Source organism: Salmo trutta, unplaced genomic scaffold, assembly GCF_901001165.1.
Source record: "Salmo trutta unplaced genomic scaffold, fSalTru1.1, whole genome shotgun sequence".
Classification (NCBI taxonomy): Eukaryota; Metazoa; Chordata; class Actinopteri; order Salmoniformes; family Salmonidae; genus Salmo; species Salmo trutta.
Genome location: NW_021823073.1, coordinates 632,227 through 654,757, shown reverse-complemented (window position 1 = coordinate 654,757; position 22,531 = coordinate 632,227). Strand labels below are relative to the sequence as shown.

General features: G+C 42.9%; 2 protein-coding genes across 2 annotated transcripts in view; one reads left to right on the top strand and one right to left on the bottom strand.

Moving 5' to 3' along the window:
- The first annotated feature begins 1,247 nt into the window (after positions 1-1,247).
- Positions 1,248-22,278, top strand: LOC115188687 (uncharacterized). The gene is made up of 8 exons (XM_029747398.1): positions 1,248-1,404; positions 1,622-1,743; positions 3,615-3,711; positions 13,983-14,134; positions 14,823-15,040; positions 16,551-16,688; positions 16,931-17,070; positions 21,634-22,278. The coding sequence occupies exons 1-8, from the start codon at positions 1,393-1,395 to the stop codon at positions 21,850-21,852; spliced, it is 1,098 nt and encodes a 365-aa protein (XP_029603258.1). The 5' UTR covers positions 1,248-1,392; the 3' UTR covers positions 21,853-22,278.
- Positions 22,179-22,531, bottom strand: part of LOC115188686 (angiotensin-converting enzyme 2) — a 19,690-nt gene continuing 19,337 nt past the window's right edge. Inside the window, exon 18 of the mRNA XM_029747397.1 lies at positions 22,179-22,507. Within this exon, the coding sequence (XP_029603257.1) occupies positions 22,411-22,507 (97 nt within the window). The 3' untranslated portion in view covers positions 22,179-22,410. The remainder of the gene's footprint in view (positions 22,508-22,531) is intronic.

Sequence of the window (22,531 nt, the reverse complement as noted above, 5' to 3'; positions counted from 1 at the left end):
TTCGGCTTGCAAGCCTCCCCCCTTTTTCCTTCAAACATAACGATGGTCATTGTGACCAAACAGTTCTATTTCTGTTTCATCAGACCAGAGGACATTTCTCCAAAAAGTACAGTTGTGCAGTTGTAAACCGTAGTCTGGCTTTTTTATGGCGGTTTTGGAGCAGTGGCTTCTTCCTTGCTGAGCGGCCTTTCAGGTTATGTCGATATAGGACTCATTTTACTGTGGATATAGATACTTTTGTACCCGTTTCCTCCAGCATCTGCACAAGGTCCTTTGCTGTTGTTCTGGGATTGATTTGTACTTTTCACACCAAGGTATGTTCATCTCTAGGAGACAGAACGCGTCTCCTTCCTGAGCGGTATGACGGCTACGTGGTCCCGTGGTGTTTATACTTGCATACTATTGTTTGTACAGATGCACGTGGTACCTTCAGGCATTTGGAAATTGCTCCCAAGGATGAACCAGACTTGTGGAGGTCTACAATTCTTTTTCTGAGGTCTTGGTTGATTTATTTAGATTTTCCCATGATGTCAAGCAAAGAGGCACTGAGTTTGAAGGTAGGCCTTGAAATACATCCACACATACACCTCTAATTGACTCAAATGATGTCAATTAGCCTATCGGAAGCTTCTAAAGCCATGACGTCATCTGTCTGTTAACAATTGTTGGAAAAATTACTTGTGTTATGCACAAAGTAGATGTCCTAACCGATTTGCCAAAACTATAGTTTGTTAACAAGAAATTTGTGGAGTGGTTGAAAAACGAGTTTTAATGACTCCAACTTCAGCTGTATGTAGTGAGTAATTTCTTCCTGTTGCAACAGAGAGCTGCTTCCAGGTCTGTGTGTGCTGTCTTGCCAAACAATGACCATATGAGTTGGCCTGACGGCACAAAGTGATCAGGGACCAGGATAACAAGGAACTACCGAAGCCACAGATCTGTGTGTGGTGATGATGTTGATGCCATGTCATACCTGGAAAGCCAACATTTTCTACACAGGACAAGGCAGGAGTTTAATGAGTGGATAGCTAGTACACAAGCAGACTGTGAATGGTCCATTTAAAACTCAAACAGCTGTGTTCTTGTAATCTATTGTTTTTACATTTTACAACTCATGACCAGTTCCTCGTTCTGCAGAAGATCCTCTTTTGGCAAAATAATAGTCCCTCTTGTGTGAGTGTACCTACTTCCTCTCTGGCTGCTCGGGTCACATGATGCAGAAGTGCCTGGTCAACCCTCCTATACAAAGCTATTTAAGTCAGGACTTGTGGCACTGCCCACACACTACCAGTGGGAAGACTGCCTACTTACTACCAGTAGGAAGACTGCTAACACTCACTACCAGTGGGGAGACTGCCTACATACTACCAGTAGGAAGACCGAGAGAAGGATATGGATATCAAAGTAAGTGATATGACTGCATCACTTCCCTTCCAGTTTATGTTGTAGTTTTGTCTTTGAATTGTAACAATGTAGGGTAGTAGAAATGTGAGGGATAAGGGATATGATCTTTGGTCTTTTCAACAATGTATACAGTAGTAGTCGTCATGTGGAGGCTAAGGCTTTGTTTTCAACCATGTATGGTAATGTGAGTTGCTATGTTTTCCATTCCGGTCCATAGGATTCACCTGTGAAGGGAGGTATCTCTATTCTTCACACAGAGGAGGATGGGAAACACCACTATGAAGTGGAGAAGGTCCTCAAGTTCAAGAAAGGAGGACAAGGAGGAGGAGCCTTCGCCAGGTAACCTCTGATAACCTCTCTGTTTATCTGTGAAGAATTTGAATATACTGTAGGTTGAAACCTTTTAAGGATAGAGGAGTTGAGACATTTTAGGGGGAAACAATAGGGACTTCCCATAGTAAAACTCCTTTATGATGTAAATAAATAGTTTTTGATCTAATGTCAGGGGTGAGGTCACAGAGTTATTTAATTTGGTAATTCCACCCCTGAATGTCATAAAAAGCTGTATTGTTTTTCTCCAGGTCCGTGTAGATTGAACCACGGGGGTCTGTGTAGATTGAACCACGGGGGTCTGTGTAGATTGAACCACGGGGTCTGTGTAGATTGAACCACGGGGGTCTGTGTAGATTGAACCACGGGGGTCTGTGTAGATTGAACCACGGGGGTCTGTGAAGATTGAACCACGGGGGTCTGTGTAGATTGAACCACGGGGGTCTGTGGAGATTGAACCACGGGGGTCTGTGGAGATTGAACCACGGGGGTCTGTGTAGATTGAACCACGGGGTCTGTGGAGATTGAACCACGGGGGTCTGTGGAGATTGAACCACGGGGGTCTGTGTAGATTGAACCACGGGGTCTGTGGAGATTGAACCACGGGGGTCTGTGTAGATTGAACCACGGGGGTCTGTGGAGATTGAACCACGGGGGTCTGTGGAGATTGAACCACGGGGGTCTGTGGAGATTGAACCACGGGGGTCTGTGTAGGGCCAAATTAAGAAATCATAGGCCCCAGGGCTTTTTATAGATCCCCTTTAAAAAAAAATCTGCCTTTTAAAAATGCATTTCATGCAATTCTACATAATTTACATGCCAGAAGACATTAGCTGAATCTTTTTTAATACCACACAAATGACCGAAATGACTGGCTGCTCTGACAAACTGAGATCAATCTGGTCTTGAAGTCAAGCAAACAATAGACTTTTCTAGTGATGAAGATGAAGCCATAGGCTACTCACGGTGATGACCGATGCGCCCGTCGTAGCAAAAGCCTATCTCAAGATGAGCTACACATTGGGTGTTGTTGAGTAAAACATTTTCTATTGGTTCTACAGAGAGATGAGTCTTCTCTTTTCAGCACTTCTCTTTTCATTTGCTTTCCAAACGGTACGTTTTTCCCGCAATATTATATTTTGAAATCTGCAAAAGGCAAACCGACAGCTGGAACCAAACATGGCAGTTCCCATTCAAGTCAGGACTGGCATCCATTGCTAGTGTACCCATGAGTTTAACAGTCAAATTGCCAGGGTAAGAGGTTACAAAATCCTTCTATGGATAGTATGTCTATGGCAACAATCTGTAGCCTATAGTTGGCTACAAATTACATGTTATGGTGTCAGGTGCAATGGATTAGGTCCACTTATAGAATCTATGCCAAGGCGCATTGAAGCTGTTCTGGCAGCTCGTGGTGGCACAACACCCTTCAAGACATTTTGTTGGTGTTTCCTTTATTTTGGCAGACACCTGTATGTGCTTGTGATAAAACTTAATTCAGTTATTTTTTTTTATTAACTATTGATTTTCGGTCGCTAAATCTCTGGTGTATTTTGAACATTGAGATCGGGCTCTGGTGGTTGGATAAAAAAATATTTTTAAAATGATAATACAAAAATGTCATACCGACATATTGACCAGTCACATTTATTGATTATGCAGTTTATTTTAATTGTTTTATTGATCAGTTACCCAATCAAGGCAGGGCACCCATAGTTACCCACGTGGGCCCTCTGCCTCCTCTCTTTCCCCCCATCTGATGATTAGCAGAGCGGCAGCAGGCAGTCATTGAGATTCCTCCTGTGGTTGGCAGTTGCGATGAAAAAACATAATATATATACAAATAATATATACAGGTATGTGGTGTTGTTGTTCCTCAGAGAAGGAGACAAGGTCCTGACGATCAATGGAGTGGACCTACAGGATCTATCCCCGGAAGCCTTCGCCAAGATTCTGACGGAAGGAAACCCCATGTTGGTGAGTGATATAGCTGGAGAAGAGTTCTTATATTACCTCACTCTCTTAACGGGTTGCATGTTTCATCACAATATTGTTTTGAACTAATGCCCAACTGAGCATTCTACTAAAATGTATCGTCAATGAGCACTGATTAAGATGTCATCAAAAGTGCGTTACAGTGGCTTAGAAATACAATGCCATTCAAAAGGATGCAAATAATTAGTAGCAAAACCTTTTGTCCTCATTTTGATGTCGCCAGATTGACTTTAGATGCAGTATAACGTTAGCTAAAATTGAGGTAGCTGGCGTTAGCATTGTTAACTATTTTTGACGAACTTTGCTAGATGACAACATTGCCATCTGTCTAAAGTACATTTGACGACATGATAATGCTGGCAAAGTTGTTAACTACTAAATATTTGACTCGTTTAGCAATGTCATCTTATTTCCAGGCACAATAGGGGAATTTAGACTAAACAGCCGTACCCTCACCCAGAATGACGGGGCTTATCACGACTTTAGGGCACCACTATTACGCCGCCGGTCAGGGTTACCAGGTCCGGTTCAAATTGATTACTCAACCTGCCCACAAGGCCTAAAAACTAGCCAAATTGTTGGCACATTTAGCCAATAAACCATTTTTCAATAACGTTATCGAGTGAATATCGACTTAAGAAGCAAAATTCTGTTTTCCATCAAAATAATAATTATTGTGAACTAATGACTAGCTAAGGAATTTGAATATCAAATCAAACTTTATTTGTTACATGTGCCGAGGACAACAAGTGTAGACCTTACCGTGAAATGATTACTTACAAGCCCTTAACCAACAGTGCAGTTCAAGAAGAGTTAAGAAAATATTTACCAAATAAACTAAAGTAAAAAAAGAATAAAAAGGAACACAATAACAACACTATGCATAGATAATTAACAGCGAGTAGCAGCAGTGTACAAAATCAAATTAAATCTAATTTTATTTGTCTCATGCGCCGAATACAGCAAGTGTAGACTTTACCGTGAAATGCTTACTTACATGCCCTTAACCAACAGTGCAGTTCAAGAAGAAGAAAATATCTCAGCAGTCTTATGGCTTGGGGGTAGAAGCTGTTCCGGAGCCTTTTGGTCCTAGACTTGGTGCTCCGGTACCGCTTGCTGTGCGGTAGCAGAGAAAAGTCTATAACTTGGGTGACTGGAGTCTCCTACAATTTTATGGGCTTTCCTCTGACACTGCCTGGTCTATAGGTCCTGGATGGCAGCAAGCTTGGCCCCAGTGATGTACTGGGCCGTACGCACTACCCTCTGTATTTAAAAAAAAATAAAATAATAATAATAATAATAATAATAATAATAATAATAATAATAATAATAATATTTCACCTTTATTTAACCAGGTAGGCAAGTTGAGAACAAGTTATCATTTACAACTGCGACCTGGCCAAGATAAAGCAAAGCAGTGCGACAAAAACAACACAGTTGCACAGGGGATAAACAAACGTACAGTCAATAACACAATAGAAAAATCGGTGTACACTGTGTGCAAATGAGGTAAGGCAATAAATAGGCCAATAGTGGCGAAGTAATTACAATTTAGCAACTTACACTGTAGGGATATGTGCAAGTAGAAATACTGGTGTGCAAAAGAGCAGAAAAACAAATATGGGGATGAGGTAGGTAGTTGGTTGGATGGGCTATTTACAGATGGGCTGTGTACAGCTGCAGCGATCGGTAAGCTGTTCTGACAGCTGACGCTTAAAGTTAGTGAGGAAGATATGTCTCCAACTTCAGTAATTAAAAATATATATTTATTTATTTATTTTTGTAATTAGTTCGTCATTGGCAGCAGAGAATAGGAAGGGAAGGCGGCCAAAGGAGGTGTTGGCTTTGGGGATGACCAGTGAAATATACCTGCTGGAGCACGTGTGACGGGTGGGTGTTGCTATGGTGAGCTGAGACTTATAGATGACCTGGAGCCAGTGTGTTTGGCGACAAATATGTAGCGAGGACCAGCCAACGAGAGCATACAGGTCGCAGGGGTGGGTAGTATATGGGGCTTTGGTGACAAAACGGATGGCACTGTGATAGACTGCATCCAATTTGCTGAGTAGAGTGTTGGAGGCTATTTTGTAAATGACATTGAGGATAGGATAGTCAGTTTTATGAGGGTATGTTTGGCAGCATGAGTGAAGGAGGCTTTGTTGCGAAATAGGAAGCCGATTCTAGATTTAACTTTGGATTGGAGATGCTTAATGTGAGTCTGGAAGGAGAGTTTACAGTCTAGCCAGACACCTAGGTATTTATAGTTGTCCACATATTCTAAGTCAGAACCGTCCAGAGGAGTGATGCTAGTCGGGGGTGCGGGCCGCGATCGGTTGAAGAGCATGCATTTCGTTTTACTAGCATTTAAGAGCAGCTGGAGGCCACGGAAGGAGTGTTGTATGGCATTGAAGCTCGTTTGGAGGTTTGTTAACAGTGTCCAAAGAAGGGCCAGAAGTATACAGAATAGTGTCGTCTGCGTAGAGGTGGATCAAAGAATCACCCGCACCAAGAGCGACATTGATATATACAGAGAAAATAGCAGCCCGAGAATTGAACCCTGTGGCACCCCCATAGACTGCCAGAGGTCCAGACAACAGGCCCTCCGATTTGACACACTGAACTCTATTAGAGAAGTAGTTAGTGAACCAGGCGAGAAGTAGATAGTGAACCTGTAGCGCCTTACGGTCAGATGCCGAGCAGTTGCCATACCAGGCGGTGATGCAACCGGTCAGGATGCTCTCGATGGTGCGGCTGTAGAACTTTTTGAGGATCTGGGACCCATGCCAAATCTTTTCAGTCTCCTGAGGGGGAAAAGGTTTTGTCGTGCCCTCTTCATGACTGTCTTGGTGTGTTTGGACCATGATAGTTCGTTGGTGATATGGACACCAAGGAACATGAACTCTCGACATTCTCCACTACAGCCCCTTCAATGTTATTGGGGGCCTGTTCAGCCCTCCTTTTCCTGTATTCCACGATCAGCTCCTTTGTCTTTCTCACATTGAGGGAGAGGTTGTTGTCCTGGCACCACACTGCCAGTTCTGACCTCCTCTCTATAGGCTCCCTCATCGTTGTTGGTGATCAGGCCTACCACTGTTGTCTTCAGTAAACTTAATGATGGTGTTGAAGTTGTGTTTGGCTGTAACATAAATGATTTAGCAGCTTGCTTAGTTCAAATTTACAGACTAATTCATTCAACATGAATATCGAGGCGATTTCAAGGTAATAAGTACTTCCGTTGCCGAATAGGCTACTGAGGATGGGGTCGTAATTTCAATCACTGAACCAAATGTGAACAATATGCTTGTCAACAACAGCCAGTGTTTTTATTTATTTACCTGTAGTCTGACTGACTGTTACCTTCAATCTAATCAATTCCAACAAACAGCTGATTGGCAGTTGCGTTAGTACTGTGATCATGATCATAATTGATAACATCCAATTTCATTAACTTAACATGGCCAGTCATAATTGTACAATAACATAAGGCTATAACAACAATTAACTGAAGTTATAATATAGCCTATTTATTAAATCCAGTGGTGTAAAAATAATTTACAGTATTAAGTAGTGTTTTAGGGTATCTGTACTTTACTATTTATATTTGACAACTTTTACTTCACTACATTCCTTTAAAAAAGTAGGTACTTTTACACCATATATTGTCCCTGACAAAAATACTTGTTACATTTTGAAAAATTGAAAAATTGTCCAATTCAGCACTTACAGTTGAAGTCAGAAGTTTAAATACACTTAGGTTGGAGTCATTGACTTGTTTTTCAACCACTCCACAAATTTCTTGTTAACAAACTATAGTTTTGGCAAGTTGGTTGGGACATCTACTTTGTGCATGACACAAGTAATTTTTCCAACAATTGCTTACAGACAGATTATTTCACTTATAATTCACTGTATCTCAATTCCAGTGGGTCAGAAGTTTACATACACTAAGTTGACTGTGCCTTTAAACAGCTTGGAAAATTCCAGAAAATTATATCATGCCTTTAGAAGCTTCTGATAGGCTAATTGACATCATTTGAGTCAATTGGAGGTGTACCTGTGGATGTATTTCAAGGCCTACCTTCAAACTCAGTGCCTCTCTGCTTGACATCATGGGAAAATCAAAAGAAATCAGCCAAGACCTCAGAAAAAAAATTGTAGACCTCCACAAGTCTGGCTCATCCTTGGGAGCAATTTCCAAACGCCTGAAGGTACCACGTTCATCTGTACAAACAATAGAACGCAAGTATAAACACTTTTGAAATTTGATTTGATGGGACCACACAGCCGTCATACCGCTCAGGAAGGAGACGCATTCTGTCTCCTAGAGATGAGCGTACTTTGGTGCGAAAAGTGCAAATCAATCCCAGAACAACAGCAAAGGACCTTGTGAAGATGCTGGAGGAAACAGGTACAAAAGTATCTATATCCACAGTAAAACGAGTCCTATATCGACAGCTCAGCAGGGAAGAAGCCACTGCTCCAGAACCGCTATAAAAAAGCCAGACTACGGTTTGCAACTGCACATGGGGACAAAGATGGTACTTTTTGGAGAAATGTCCTTTGGTCTGATGAAATAGAACTATTTGGCTATAATGACCATCGTTATGTTTGGAGGAAAAAGGGGGAGGCTTGCAAGCCGGAGAACACCATCCCAACCGTGAAGCACGGGTGTGGCAGCATCATGTTGTGGGGGTGCTTTGCTGCAGGAGGGACAGGTGCATTTCACAAAATAGATGGCATCATGAGGCAGGAAATGTATGTGGATATATTGAAGCAACATCTCAACACATCAGTCAGGAAGTTACAGCTTGGTCGCAAATGGGTCTTCCAAATGGACAATGACCCCAAGCATACTTCCAAAGTTGTGGCAAAATGGCTTAAGGACATCAAAGCCAAGGTATTGGAGTGGCCATCACAAAGCCCTGACCTCAATCCCATAGAAAATGTGTAGGCAGAACTGAAAAAGCGTGTGTGAGCAAGGATGCCTACAAACCTGACTCAGTTACACCAGCTCTGTCAGGAAGAATGGGCCAAAATTCACCCAACTTATTGTGGAAGGCTATGTGAAACGTTTGACCCAAGTTAAACAATTTAAAGGCAATGCTGCCAAATACTAATTGAGTGTATGTACACTTCTGACCAACTGGGAATGTGATGAAAGAAATAAAAGCTGAAATAAATCATTCTCTCTACAATTCTGACATTTCACATTCTAAAAATAAAGTGGTGATCCTTACTGACCTAAGACAGGGAATTTTTACTGGGATTTTAATGTCAGCAATTGTGAAAAACTGAGTTTTAATGTACTTGGCTAAGGTGTATGTAAACTTCCGACTTCAACTGTATCAAGAGAACGTCCCTGGTCATCCCTAATGCCTCTGATCTGTCAGACTCACTAAACACACATGCTTAATTTCTGAATGATGTCTGAGTGTTTGAGATGGCCCCTGGCTATCCAGAAATAAAAAAACGAATTGATTTGCAATGGCTCCAGTGATATTGTCATTTCAACGTATTTATTGTGACAAGCCTACCATTTTATACGCCCTGACCTTAGAGAGACGTTTTATTCCTCTATTTGTTAGGTCAGGGTGTGATGTGGGGTGGGCATTCTATGTTGTTTGTTTATTTGTTTTTGGCCGAAGATGGTTCCTAATCAGAGGCAGCTGTCTATCGTTGTCTCTGATTGGGAATCATACTTAAGCATCCATTTTTCCACCTGTGATTGTGGGATCTTGTTTTTGTGTAGCTGCCTGTGAGCAGCCCAGAATGTCACGTTTAGTTTTTCTCCTGTTTTGGTAAGTTTCATTAAAAGATGTTGAATTCCATGCACGCTGCGCCTTGGTTTATTTATGATCGGGAGTTTGAAGATGGCGAACGTGACAGAAGATCCCACCACAAAAAGACCAAGTAGCGTGCGCCTACTGGGAAGACAAGTTGGCCATGGGAGGACATCCTGGATGCCAAAGGATCCTGGACGTGGGAGGAGATCCAGGCCGGAAAGGATCGCCTCCCATGGGAACAAGTGGAAGCAGCGAGGGAGGAACAGCGACAAGATCGGGAGTCACGGCAACGACGGAAGCCCGAGAGGCAGCTCCCCCAAAAATGTTTGGGGGGGCACACGGGGAGATGGGCGGAGTCAGGGTTGATACCTGAGCCAACTCCCCTGTGTTTACCGTGGGGAGCGTGTGACCAGTCAGGCACCGTGTTATGCGGTGATGCGCACCGTATTTCCGGTGCGCATTCACAGCCCGGTGCACTCGTTGCCTTCGCCCTGCATTTGCCGGGCTAAAGTGAGCATCAAGCCAGGACGGGTTGTGCCAGCCCTACGTTCCAGCGCGCCTCCACGACCCAGTATATCCTGCGCCAGCTCTACGCACTGTGTCGCCAGTGCGCCTTCACAGCCCAGTTCGTCCTGTGCCAGCGCCCCGCACTTGCCGGGCTAAAGTGAGCATCCAGCCAGGTCGGGTTGTGCCAGCCCTACGTTCCAGCGCGCCTCCACGACCCAGTATATCCTGCGCCAGCTCTACGCACTGTGTCGCCAGTGCGCCTTCACAGCCCAGTTCGTCCTGTGCCAGCGCCCCGCACTTGCCGGGCTAAAGTGAGCATCCAGCCAGGTCGGGTTGTGCCAGCCCTACGCTTCAGACCTCCAGTGCGCCTCCACGGCCCAGTATATCCTGTGCCAGCCCCACGCACCTGGTCTCCAGTGCGTCTCCCCAGTCCGGTGAGACCTGTTCCGGCTCCACGTACGAAGCCTCCAGTGATGATCCATGGTGGCCCGGGGCCTCCAGTGATGATCCATGGTGGCCCGGGGCCTCCAGTGATGATCCATGGTGGCCCGGGGCCTCCAGTGATGATCCATGGTGGCCCGGGGCCTCCAGTGATGATCCATGGTGGCCCGCGGCCTCCTGAGACGGCCCGCAGTTTGGAGCCTCCAGCGGGGGTTCCCAGTTCAGTGCTTCCGGCGATGATCCATGGTCCGGTTACACAAAAGCGGAGGGATCAGCGGGCAGAGCGGGGGCTACGCCCCGAACCGGAGCCGCCACCAAGGGTAGATGCCCACCCGTACCCTCCCCTATAGGTTCAGGTTTGCGGCCGGGAGTCCGCACATTTGGGGGGGGTACTGTCACGCCCTGACCTTAGACGTTTTATTTCTCTATTTGGTTAGGTCAGGGTGTGATGTGGGGTGGGCATTCTGTTGTTTTATTTCTTTGTTTTGGCCGAGTATGGTTCCTAATCAGAGGCAGCTAGCTGTCTATCGTTGTCTCTGATTGGGAATCATACTTAGGCAGCCTTTTTTCCACCTGTGATTGTGGGATCTTGTTTTTGTGTAGCTGCTTGTGAGCAGCCCCAGAACGTCATGTTTTGTTTTTCTCCTGTTTTGTTGAGTTTAATTTTCATTAAAAGATGTTGAATTCCATGCATGCTGCGCCTTGGTTTATTTATGATCGGGAGTTTGAAGATAGCGAACGTGACAAGGCTACAGTAGCCTACATAGGCATAGAAATCAATATACTAATTGTTGGCCAACAGATGCAAATGTATCATTCTCCGCATTTTAATGTCATTTTCATTTAACGTTTCCCCATAACAGAAGCAGGCGAGGGAGTTCCATAACTTCCATTTCAAATGTCCACTCTTCGCTTCATACAGTATGGTTTTCCATAAGCAAAGTCGACATTAAAATGCAGTTTAAACGACCAAGTCGTTTTCCTGTGCTTTGTCGCCATATTTCTTTATGTGCATCAGTTCTAGCGTGTTAATATGTTTTATGGAAAAAGTGTTAGAAATACTGTAGGTGTCTCCATAATGACACTAAATAGCCTAACTGGGAAAAAAGGTGTCATGCCGTGCGTGTGTACTACTCCGGCTCCTCTCATCACTCACTCACTCCCCCACCACTCACTCCCCCACTCACTCCCCCACCACTCACGCAATGTCATTGTTAAGGGCTTTATTGGTATAGGATACATATTTCTAACATTGCTAAAGCAAGTGAAGTAGATAATAAACAATAACAAATTAACAGTAAACATTACACTCACAGAAGTTCCAAAAGAATAAAGACATTACAAATGTCATAATGTCTATATACAGTGATGTTAAAATAGTCTCTCTCGTTCACTCAGCAACAAGCTGCCTCACTGCCTGATAGTCAGCAGCAGCAGGTCACAGTGAAATATATTTTTAAGAAATGTAAAAGTAGCTCAACCTGCGACCAATACATTTTACCCGCGACATCGTTTTCAACAGCCCAATTTAGAAGGAAAACCACGGACATGGCAACCATGCTGCTGGTAGAGGGCGGCTTGATCATTTTCAGAACAATGGCTTGATGTGACTGAGGCGCAACATATGAATAAGATATTTACCAGAAGTGACCAACATTGTTTGATGTTTTGAGTTTCTGTTTGAACCCATTAATCTGAATATTAGTCAGAGAGAGAGCGAGATAGAAACAGGGGAATTTTGTCAGACCGGGGCCCTGACAGTAGATCTCAGTAAGACAAAAATAATGGTGTTCCAAAAAATGTTCAGTTGCCAGGACAACAAACAAATTCCATCTAGTCACTGTTTCCCTAAAGCACACAGGAAACTATACATACCCTGGCCTAAACATCAGGACCACAGGAAACTATACATACCCTGGCCTAAACATCAGGACCACAGGAAACTATACATACCCCGGCCTAAACATCAGGACCACAGGAAACTATACATACCCCGGCCTAAACATCAGGACCACAGGAAACTATACATACCCCGGCCTAAACATCAGGACCACAGGAAACTATACATACCCCGGCCTAAACATCAGGACCACAGGAAACTATACATACCCCGGCCTAAACATCAGGACCACAGGAAACTATACATACCCTGGCCTAAACATCAGGACCACAGGAAACTTCCACAAAGCTGTGAACAATCTGAGAGACAAGGCAAGAAACATGTGCCATCAAAAGGAACATAAAATTTGGCATACCAATTAGGATCTGGCTAAAAATACTTGAATCAGTTATAGAACCCATTGCCCTTGATGGTTGTGAGGTCCGCTCACCAACCAAGAATTCACAAAATGTGACAAACACAAAATTCAGACTCTGCATGCTTAATTCTGCAAACCTATCACCATATAATGCATGCAGAGCAGAATTTGTCCGATACCCGCTGATGATCAAAATCCAGAAAAGAGCAGTTACAAGGAAACAAATCAAACAACTATAAAGAGATGAACCTGGAGAAGAGTCCCCTAAGCAAGCTGGTCCTGGGGCTCTGTTCACAAACACACCCCACAGAGTCATCACCTACAGAGAGATGAACCTGGAGAAGAGTCCCCTAAGCAAGCTGGTCCTGGGGCTCTGTTCACAAACACAAACAGACCCCACAGAGCCCCAGGACAGCAACACAATTAGACCCAACCAAATAATGAGAAAACAAAAAGATAATTACTTGATACATTGGAAAGAATTTACAAAAAAAACAGAGTAAACTAGAATGCTTTTTGGCCCTAAACCAAGAGTACACAGTGGCAGAATACCTGACCACTGTGACTGACCCAAACTTAAGGAAAGCTTTGACTATGTACAGACTCAGTGAGCATAGCCTTGCTATTGAGAAACGCCGCCGTAGGCAGACCTGGCTCTCAAGAGAAGACGGGCTATGTGCACACTGCCCACAAAATGAGGTGGAAATTGAGCTGCACTTCCTAACCTCCTGCCCAATATATGACCATATTAGAGACACACATTTCCCTCAGATTACACAGACCCACAAAGAATTCGAAAACAAACCTAATTTTGATAAACTCCCATATCTACTGGGTGAAATACCACAGTGTTATATCACAGCAGCAAGATTTGTGACCTGTTGCCACAAGAAAAGGTCAACCAGTGAAGAACAAACACCATTGTAAATACAACCCATATTGATGTTTATTTATTTTCCCTTTTGTACTTTAACTATTTGCACGTCATTATAACACTGTATATAGACATGTGACTTTTGAAATGTCTTTATTCTTTTGGAACTTTTGTGAGTGTTTACTGTTAATTTTAGTTTATTTTAATTGTATCTATTTCACTTGCTTTGGCAATGTGAACATATGTTTCCCATGCTAATGAAGCCCTTACATTGACAGAGACGATGCCATTGTTCATGGTACAGTTTTCTTCACCTCCCCAGATAGAAAGAGGAAGGACATCAGGGTTGTTATTCAGATAGTCTTGTCTGTTATCTTCCCATCTCTCTAGACTGTCCACCAAGCCAGCAGGGCTCCTCCACCAGAGAGATGCCCAGAGGAGGGGGCTGAGGCCAGGGCTCTCCACCCGTTCTCCAAGGAGAGCACCATGCTCAGCTTCAGCCTGGAGATGAGACGAGAGGACGACCTGGATGACCTGGAGAGGTGGGCTGAATCAGTCAACCAATCAGTCAGTTAACCAATCAGTCAGTCATCCATGAACCGTTTTTGTACATAGTCCCCACATTTTAGGGGACCAAAGGTATTGGGACAAATTTACTTAACTTTTTACTACTTTAATACATATTTAAGTATTTGGTTTCCTAGCACGTAATGATTACATGAAGCTTGTGACTCTACAAATTTGTTGGATGCATTTTCTGTTTGTTTTGGTTGTGTTTTAGATAATTTTGTGCCCAATAGTAAATAATACATTAGCTGTATTAAAGCTGACAGTCTGCAATTTAAACTGTCATTGTATCATTTCAAATCCAAAGTGCTTGAGAACAGAGTCAAACCCGCCCAAAAATATGTCACAGTCCAATATTTTTGGAGCTCACTGTATATTCCATGCATATTATATTTTGTGTATAATGTATTTTAATGTTTCCCAAACTCGGTCCTGCCCCCCCACCCACCCCACCCCAGCACTACACAGCTGATTCAAATAACCAACTCTTCATCAAGCTTTGATTATTTGAATCAGCTTTGTAGTGATATGGTAAAAACCAAAACGTTCACCCAGGGGGGCCCCCAGGACCGAGTTTGAGAAACCCTGTTTTAATGGACCACTGGCCTCACACAAATCTCCATAACAATGTGTAATAACGTCATGTATCGTCCCTGAATAAAGTGACTCCTATCGCCCCGTGGAAGACCTCACGGAAGAGGAAGTCAACAAAGCCGATGATGAGGTTGACGGTCTGTTCGTGGTTGCCATGACGAACACCAGAATCTCCGTGGTGAGGGGGCGTGGCTGCGGTGACGGGAGCTCTTGTCACAACTGTGGCAAGTCGGATTGTAACTTCAACGAGGTTGTCATGGTCGCAGAGTCCAGCAAAATCACACTGGGTAAGACTTATTATTCTATATTTTTAAGCAGTGGGGGAAGTTCCTAGCCCACTTGTATTTTTGACTTGCTTTTAATTGATAGGACAGTGAGTAGAGGGGACAGGAAAGACAGGAGAAGATTGTGTTCAATAGATAGTGGGATGGTTTCGTACCCAGGCAGACACGATACATGATCACTGGGGAGTGGCAGCATATAACCACAAGCTAGACTACAGCAGGCCACCCTATATTTTCATTTAACCAGGGTGTACCCTGGGTATGTTCTGGTGCTTACTTCAACAGATTCAACACGTCTGGTTGGTAAGTAGGCTATTCCTTTTATTAATAGTATCAGTACTGCCACCCGAGCAGCGCTTCTGTACCATTTTATTCTACTGTTCCTACTGGTTTTTGCCTGGCATTTAAGAAGACATTGTATGGTGACAACAGATACTTTCTGTTATTACTTACTCAGCTCTACCTGCTTCCAAATCGTGGGCAATTGCGGTGCTTGTAGAAACAATCATATTTTATTACAGTATAATTACAATTTATTTAACTCTAACTGGTTCCAAATCGTGGCTCGTGGTGCTTATAGAAAGTATCATATTTTCATATTTATTACTGGGAATTAACCATTTCATCACATAATTTCTGAGTAAATACAGGTTCGTTTGTGTAATGTAAAATACACTTCCTTCATTACCCCCACTATCTCCCATGACCATTCCAACAGAGAAGTGAAACCCTGGTCATGAATACTGTATCACAATCACCATGTCCACGTATTTATAAACTACACTGGATCCTTTCCACATCTCCTCTACATAGTTATAAACTAGACTGGATCCTTTCCACATCTCCTCTACATAGTTATAAACTAGACTGGATCCTTTCCACATCTCCTCTACATAGTTATAAACTAGACTGGATCCTTTCCACATCTCCTCTACATAGTTATAAACTAGACTGGATCCTTTCCACATCTCCTCTACATAGTTATAAACTAGACTGGATCCTTTCCACATCTCCTCTACATAGTTATAAACTAGACTGGATCCTTTCCACATCTCCTCTACATAGTTATAAACTAGACTGGATCCTTGCCACATCTCCTCTACATAGTTATAAACTAGACTGGATCCTTGCCACATCTCCTCTACATAGTTATAAACTAGACTGGATCCTTGCCACATCTCCTCTACATAGTTATAAACTAGACTGGATCCTTGCCACATCTCCTCTACATAGTTATAAACTAGACTGGATCCTTGCCACATCTCCTCTACATAGTTATAAACTAGACTGGATCCTTTCCACATCTCCTCTACATAGTTATAAACTAGACTGGATCCTTTCCACATCTCCTCCACTCTTAGCACCATGGGTTTATTTCACTTGTGTAGCTTCACCTGCCATGGGGCCCAAACAATGACATCATCCAAACGACGAGCTTGTTGAGGTATGTTTCCTCATCTTCTTCATTGTATTTTCTGATGGCCATTTTGTCTGTTTCTCTCTTTGTGTTCAGTGTCTCGAGGAATGGGCAACTTGGAAAAAATACAACAGTTGGACAACATCTTTATTGAAAACTATTTATACCGCACGTACCTTCGGCGTAAACATACACGTAGGATGTGGAGTATTCCTAGTTTGTCACCAACTCCAGGTTTGTTATATAATAATGTGTTTTTGTATTATGCCGTCGATTTTTCTTATTCTTTTATCATGATAAAAAATATAGAACTGTGTTTATTAAACGTTGCAATGGCAATTATGTGTAAATATTAACTTGATGATGGACAGTCTAAACTGTATAGACTACAGACTGCGAACGCTAACTTTATCCCAATGTTTTTTTTGTTACTATGGTAATAACTGATTACTGATTTGTTGATTGATTTATTCCAGAGAAAATCACCATCTATCACTACAAGTCTGACTGTGTGGACGGAGAGTTTCGGGGGGTCCCTGTGGTCCTCAACTTCACCAGCTCTAACTGTTTCCTCAAGTGTGTTAAGGACGGAGAGAGAGTCTCTCTCTGTGTTGAGGTGAGCACATAGCCTTCTGCTTTCTGCTGCTAAGACTAATGTTAGTAAGGTCCTGAAAAACGAAACGACAAAATTATAGTATCAAGTTGGGTTCTCAAATGATATGTATATTTATTGCAGCGCAGCAAGGAGAGAGCGTGTGCGCCAAAACAGTACAATAGTCTCTCAATAGTACTTCCCTAAAGAGAGGATATTTCTACAGATACACAAATAACTCCTCACAAGGTCACAGATGAGCATACATGGACTATACTAAACATTAGGAACACCTTTCTAATACTGAGTTACCCTCAGAACAGCCTCAATTTGTCGGGGCATGGACTCTACAAGGTGTCAAAAGCGGGGTTAGATGGTTCAAGGCCCTCTAATAGACATTGGGGTTAGGTGGTTCAAGGCCCTCTAATAGACATTGGGGTTAGGTGGTTCAGGCCCTCTAATAGACATTGGGGTTAGGTGGTTCAAGGCCCTCTAATAGACTTTGGGGTTAGGTGGTTCAGGCCCTCTAATAGACATTGGGGTTAGGTGGTTCAGGCCCTCTAATAGACATTGGGGTTAGGTGGTTCAAGGCCCTCTAATAGACTTTGGGGTTAGGTGGTTCAGGCCCTCTAATAGATATTGGGGTTAGGTGGTTCAAGGCCCTCTAATAGATATTGGGGTTAGGTGGTTCAAGGCCCTCTAATAGATATTGGGGTTAGGTGGTTCAAGGCCCTCTAATAGACATTGGGGTTAGGTGGTTCAGGCCCTCTAATAGACTTTGGGGTTAGGTGGTTCAGGCCCTCTAATAGACATTGGGGTTAGGTGGTTCAAGGCCCTCTAATAGACATTGGGGTTAGGTGGTTCAAGGCCCTCTAATAGATATTGGGGTTAGGTGGTTCAGGCCCTCTAATAGACATTGGGGTTAGGTGGTTCAGGCCCTCTAATAGACATTGGGGTTAGGTGGTTCAAGGCCCTCTAATAGATATTGGGGTTAGGTGGTTCAGGGCCCTCTAATAGACATTGGGGTTAGGTGGTTCAGGCCCTCTAATAGACATTGGGGTTAGGTGGTTCAGGCCCTCTAATAGATATTGGGGTTAGGTGGTTCAGGCCCTCTAATAGATATTGGGGTTAGGTGGTTCAGGCCCTCTAATAGATATTGGGGTTAGGTGGTTCAAGGCCCTCTAATAGACATTGGGGTTAGGTGGTTCAAGGCCCTCTAATAGATATTGGGGTTAGGTGGTTCAGGCCCTCTAATAGACATTGGGGTTAGGTGGTTCAGGCCCTCTAATAGACATTGGGGTTAGGTGGTTCAGGCCCTCTAATAGACATTGGGGTTAGGTGGTTCAGGCCCTCTAATAGACATTGGGGTTAGGTGGTTCAGGCCCTCTAATAGACATTGGGGTTAGGTGGTTCAGGCCCTCTAATAGATATTGGGGTTAGGTGGTTCAGGCGAGCTATAGTCAGACCTCTGGCTCCTTATTGTAGTGGTACAAGGGACCGAGACGTCACTCCCTACATTGTCAAAGGGGTCACTTTTACCAGCATTTTCACAGTCAGTAGTGACATCATACCTGCCCTCTTCCGCCAGGCACTAGGCAGCACAGACATAGGGTCATAACCCATATGAAAGGTACGGCGCACAACCAGTCAGTTTACAGGCATTCACCAACAATGAGTCATTCCAGGACCAGATTGTGTTCACATACAGTATTGTTGTTTACCAGAGAGGTCACAATCTGTTCACCAATCACCCTTTCACTGCTAAAGGAACCAATTGCAGCATTCACCTTGATATTTACAGAGGAATGTATAATGGAGGTAGCCTTCAACTGGGTGATATGGGCACGACAGACTCAGTCAATTCGTGCAACTCAGTGAGTATTTTAAGGATAGTGGAAATATACAGAACAGGTATGTTTGCTGTTAGTGACTGGGTATGTTAAGTTGTTCTAGGGAACAACGGAGCGGCAGGTAGCCTAGTGGTTAGGGCGTTAGGCCAGTAACCAAAAGGTTGCTAGATCGAATCCCTGAGCTGCCAAGGTAAAAATCTGTCGTTCTGCCCCTGAACAAGGCAGTTAACCCACTGTTCCACGGTAGGCCGTCATTGAAAATAAGAATTTGTTCTTAACTGACTTGCCTAGTTAAATAAAGGTAAAATAAAAAATGTGGCGTCGTTGGGGAAAGATAACTTCAACACAGTGATCAATAGGGACTTTACATGTCTGAGCTGTGTTCATTACCAGCTGAGGGGCTCTCCCATGTCCAGGATGCAGCTGAGATGAGTTCCTTCATGAGAAACAGCTGGTGGTTTGAAATAGAACAGTCGATGTTAGACAGTGTGGTATAACATCTGGTCATGAGTAGCGTTGCTGAACGGTACAGGAGTGATTAGAGTCAAGCCCTCAACTTGCTGCCCTCACCGGTGACCACTTCCCCGGGAGTCTATCTCCAATAGGAACTTCTACTGTACTTGCAAGACAGTGGAGGCTGAGGGGAGAACGGCTCATAACAATGGCTGGAACAGAGCGAACAGAATGGCATCAAACACCTGAAACCATGTGTTTTTTTTAATTTACATTTTTTTTTTAATTTAACCTTTATTTAACTAGGCAAGTCAGTTAAGAACAAATTCTTATTTACAATGACAGCCAAACCTGGACGATGCTGGGCCAATTGTGCGCCGCCCTATGGGACTCCCAATCACGGCCGGATGTGATATAGCCTGGATGTTTGATGTATTTCATACATTCCACTAATTCCGCTCCAGACATTACCACGAGCCCATCCTCGCCAATTAAGGTGCCACCTACCTCCTGTGTTGCTAGATTAAAATGGGGCCAGGAGCCGTCAACTTTGGGTGGTGTCAGTAATGACATGGGAATTGAACTGAATGGAGGTGGAGCACGTGTTGCAGGACAAGTAGTCTTCCTAGAGACCTTTGGCACTCGTGGGATCCTTATTATGTAAGAGTGAGTGAATAAAGCCTGTCTTGCTCTCGACCAGCAGTGAGAAGGGGAAGTGAGGGCCTGCGTTTGATTTCACACACCACGCCACCACATTGTTAGCTAGACTGTGAAATGGTTAACTTCTTATGCATCAAATCCCTTTAGCGGGATCGATTTGACAACATCCGGTGAAATTGCAAAGCGCCAAATTCAAACGACAGAAATATAAATATTTAACATTCATATAAATACAAGTGTAATACATCAAAATAAAGCTTAACTTCTTGTCAATCCAGCCGCGGTGTCAGATTTCAAAAAGGCTTTACAGCAAAAGCAAACCATGCGATTATCTGAGGACAGCGCCCCGCATACAAAAACATGAAACCCATATTTCAACCAGGCCGTTGCGACACGAAAGTCAGAAATAGCGATATAATATATGCCTTACCTTTTGAAGATATTCTTCTGTTGGCACTCCAAAAGGTCCCAGTTACATTACAAATGGTCCTTTTGTTCGATAAAGTCCTTCTTTATATCCATAACTCAGTTTAGCTGGTGCACTTCAGTCAATAATCCACCGATTTCCCTCCCTCAAAATGCATACAAAATGAATCCCAAACGTTACTAATAAACTTATCCAAACAAGTCAAACAATGTTTATAATCAAACCTTAGGTACCCTAATATGTAAATAATCAATAAAATGTAAGATGGAGAATCGTTATTGTCTTTACTGGAGGAAAATACCAAAGAACGCTCTCTCATTCACGCGCTTGAAAACACTACAGCCAACATGGGAGCACCTAGAAAAACTACAATTTCTGGCAAATTTTTCTTTAAACCAGCCTGAAACTCTTTCTAAAGACTTGACATCTAGTGGAAGCCCTAGGAACTGCAATTTGGGAGGGTTTCGCCTTATTATAAAAGTGCCAGCCATTGAAATCAGAGGTAGGCAGAATTTTTTTTGTTGGGGGGATGGTTTGTCCTCGGGCTTTCGCCTGTCATTTCAGTTCTGTTATACTCACATACATTATTTTAACAGTTTTAGGAACTTTAGAGTTTTCTATGCATATCCTAGCTTCTGGGCCTGAGTAACAGGCAGTTTACTTTGGGCACGCTTTTCATCCGGACGTCAAAATACTGCCCACTAGCCCAAAGAGGTTTTAAACTGACAGATTTTGGTGGGGATTTTTTTTATTACGTTCACTAGATTCACACACAGATGTGCATCAATAGACTCTTAAGGATTTAAGAATTTAAGATGTTCAATATAATTGCTACTATATGTAGTTTTAGTTCACCACTAATTGCATATTTTTCAAATAACTTCATAGTAGTCAGTAAAGGAAATGAAACCAAGGACTATTGTTAATGTTATTCCAGGTTGTTGTTATTCCAGGTTGTTGTTATTCCAGGTTGTTGTTATTCCAGGTTGTTGTTATTCCAGGTTGTTGTTATTCCATGTTCATGTTATTCCATGTTCATGTTGAATTTGAGTAGTGAATGGTGTTACCTATACTATACAGGTCCATTCAGGCTTTAAAAACAGATTTAGGTAGATATGCACAACGACTAAAATGAATTGTTATTTAATGTAGTTGAATAATAATAATTATAGCTTTAACCTGTACATATCCTTTCAGGCTTGTGACAAACACAGACTGAAAAGCATCAGGAAGGATGATGAGGAGATCCAGGCGTTTGTCTTCTACATGAAGGCTGAAATGAGCAAACAGCGCCGGTTTGAGTCCGCCTACTGCCAGGGCTGGTTCATCCGCACTTCTAATGAGACCAAAGTAGATTTGGGGAAACCCCAGGGGATGACAGGGGACCAGTCATTCTTCTTTGTCATCCATAAATGATGAAGAGGGTTTGTTGTTTCTGCATGTTATGTTAATCTATGTAGTTTCTATAGTGTATTTTTATACCACCATTTTATACCACTGTTTTATACCATGTCATTTGTATTTTTGTATTGATCCCATGAGTCCCTGGAAAACAATGATGATTGCTGAGTGGACTATACTGGCTACCATAAATGTACTGTAGAGTGAATGTAGAGAAACAGAGCCCAGGAAAAGTATGGGGGTGTACTGGTATTACAATATGTATGTGTAATGCAATAATGCAGCAGTGACCTGTTATTCTGCTATTGCAGAGAGAAGTAGCTATGTATCATACACAAATCATTTTTCAGTTATTGATAGTTTAGTCAGATGAGTAATGCTTTTATATTATTTTTCTGTGACTTAAGTATTTTTATTTAGAATAAAATGTATTCTAAAATGATACAAATGTCTTGAATTTATACATAATTTAAACAAATGATCCAACTTCTAATGCTTGAAAGAGCTGTTGCTGTAGGGGGTTTTCAGATCTGCCAAGTCTTCTGTCAAACTTTCATACTGACAATCACCGACTCAGAATCCTGTCTGTTCATCCTCTTCCCTCTCAAATGTTTTGTTGGTCACGCCGTAGGGGTTCTCTGCATTCTCTTCAGCTTTCGCTGCACATTTTCTGGAGATATAGAAGAGAAAGAAC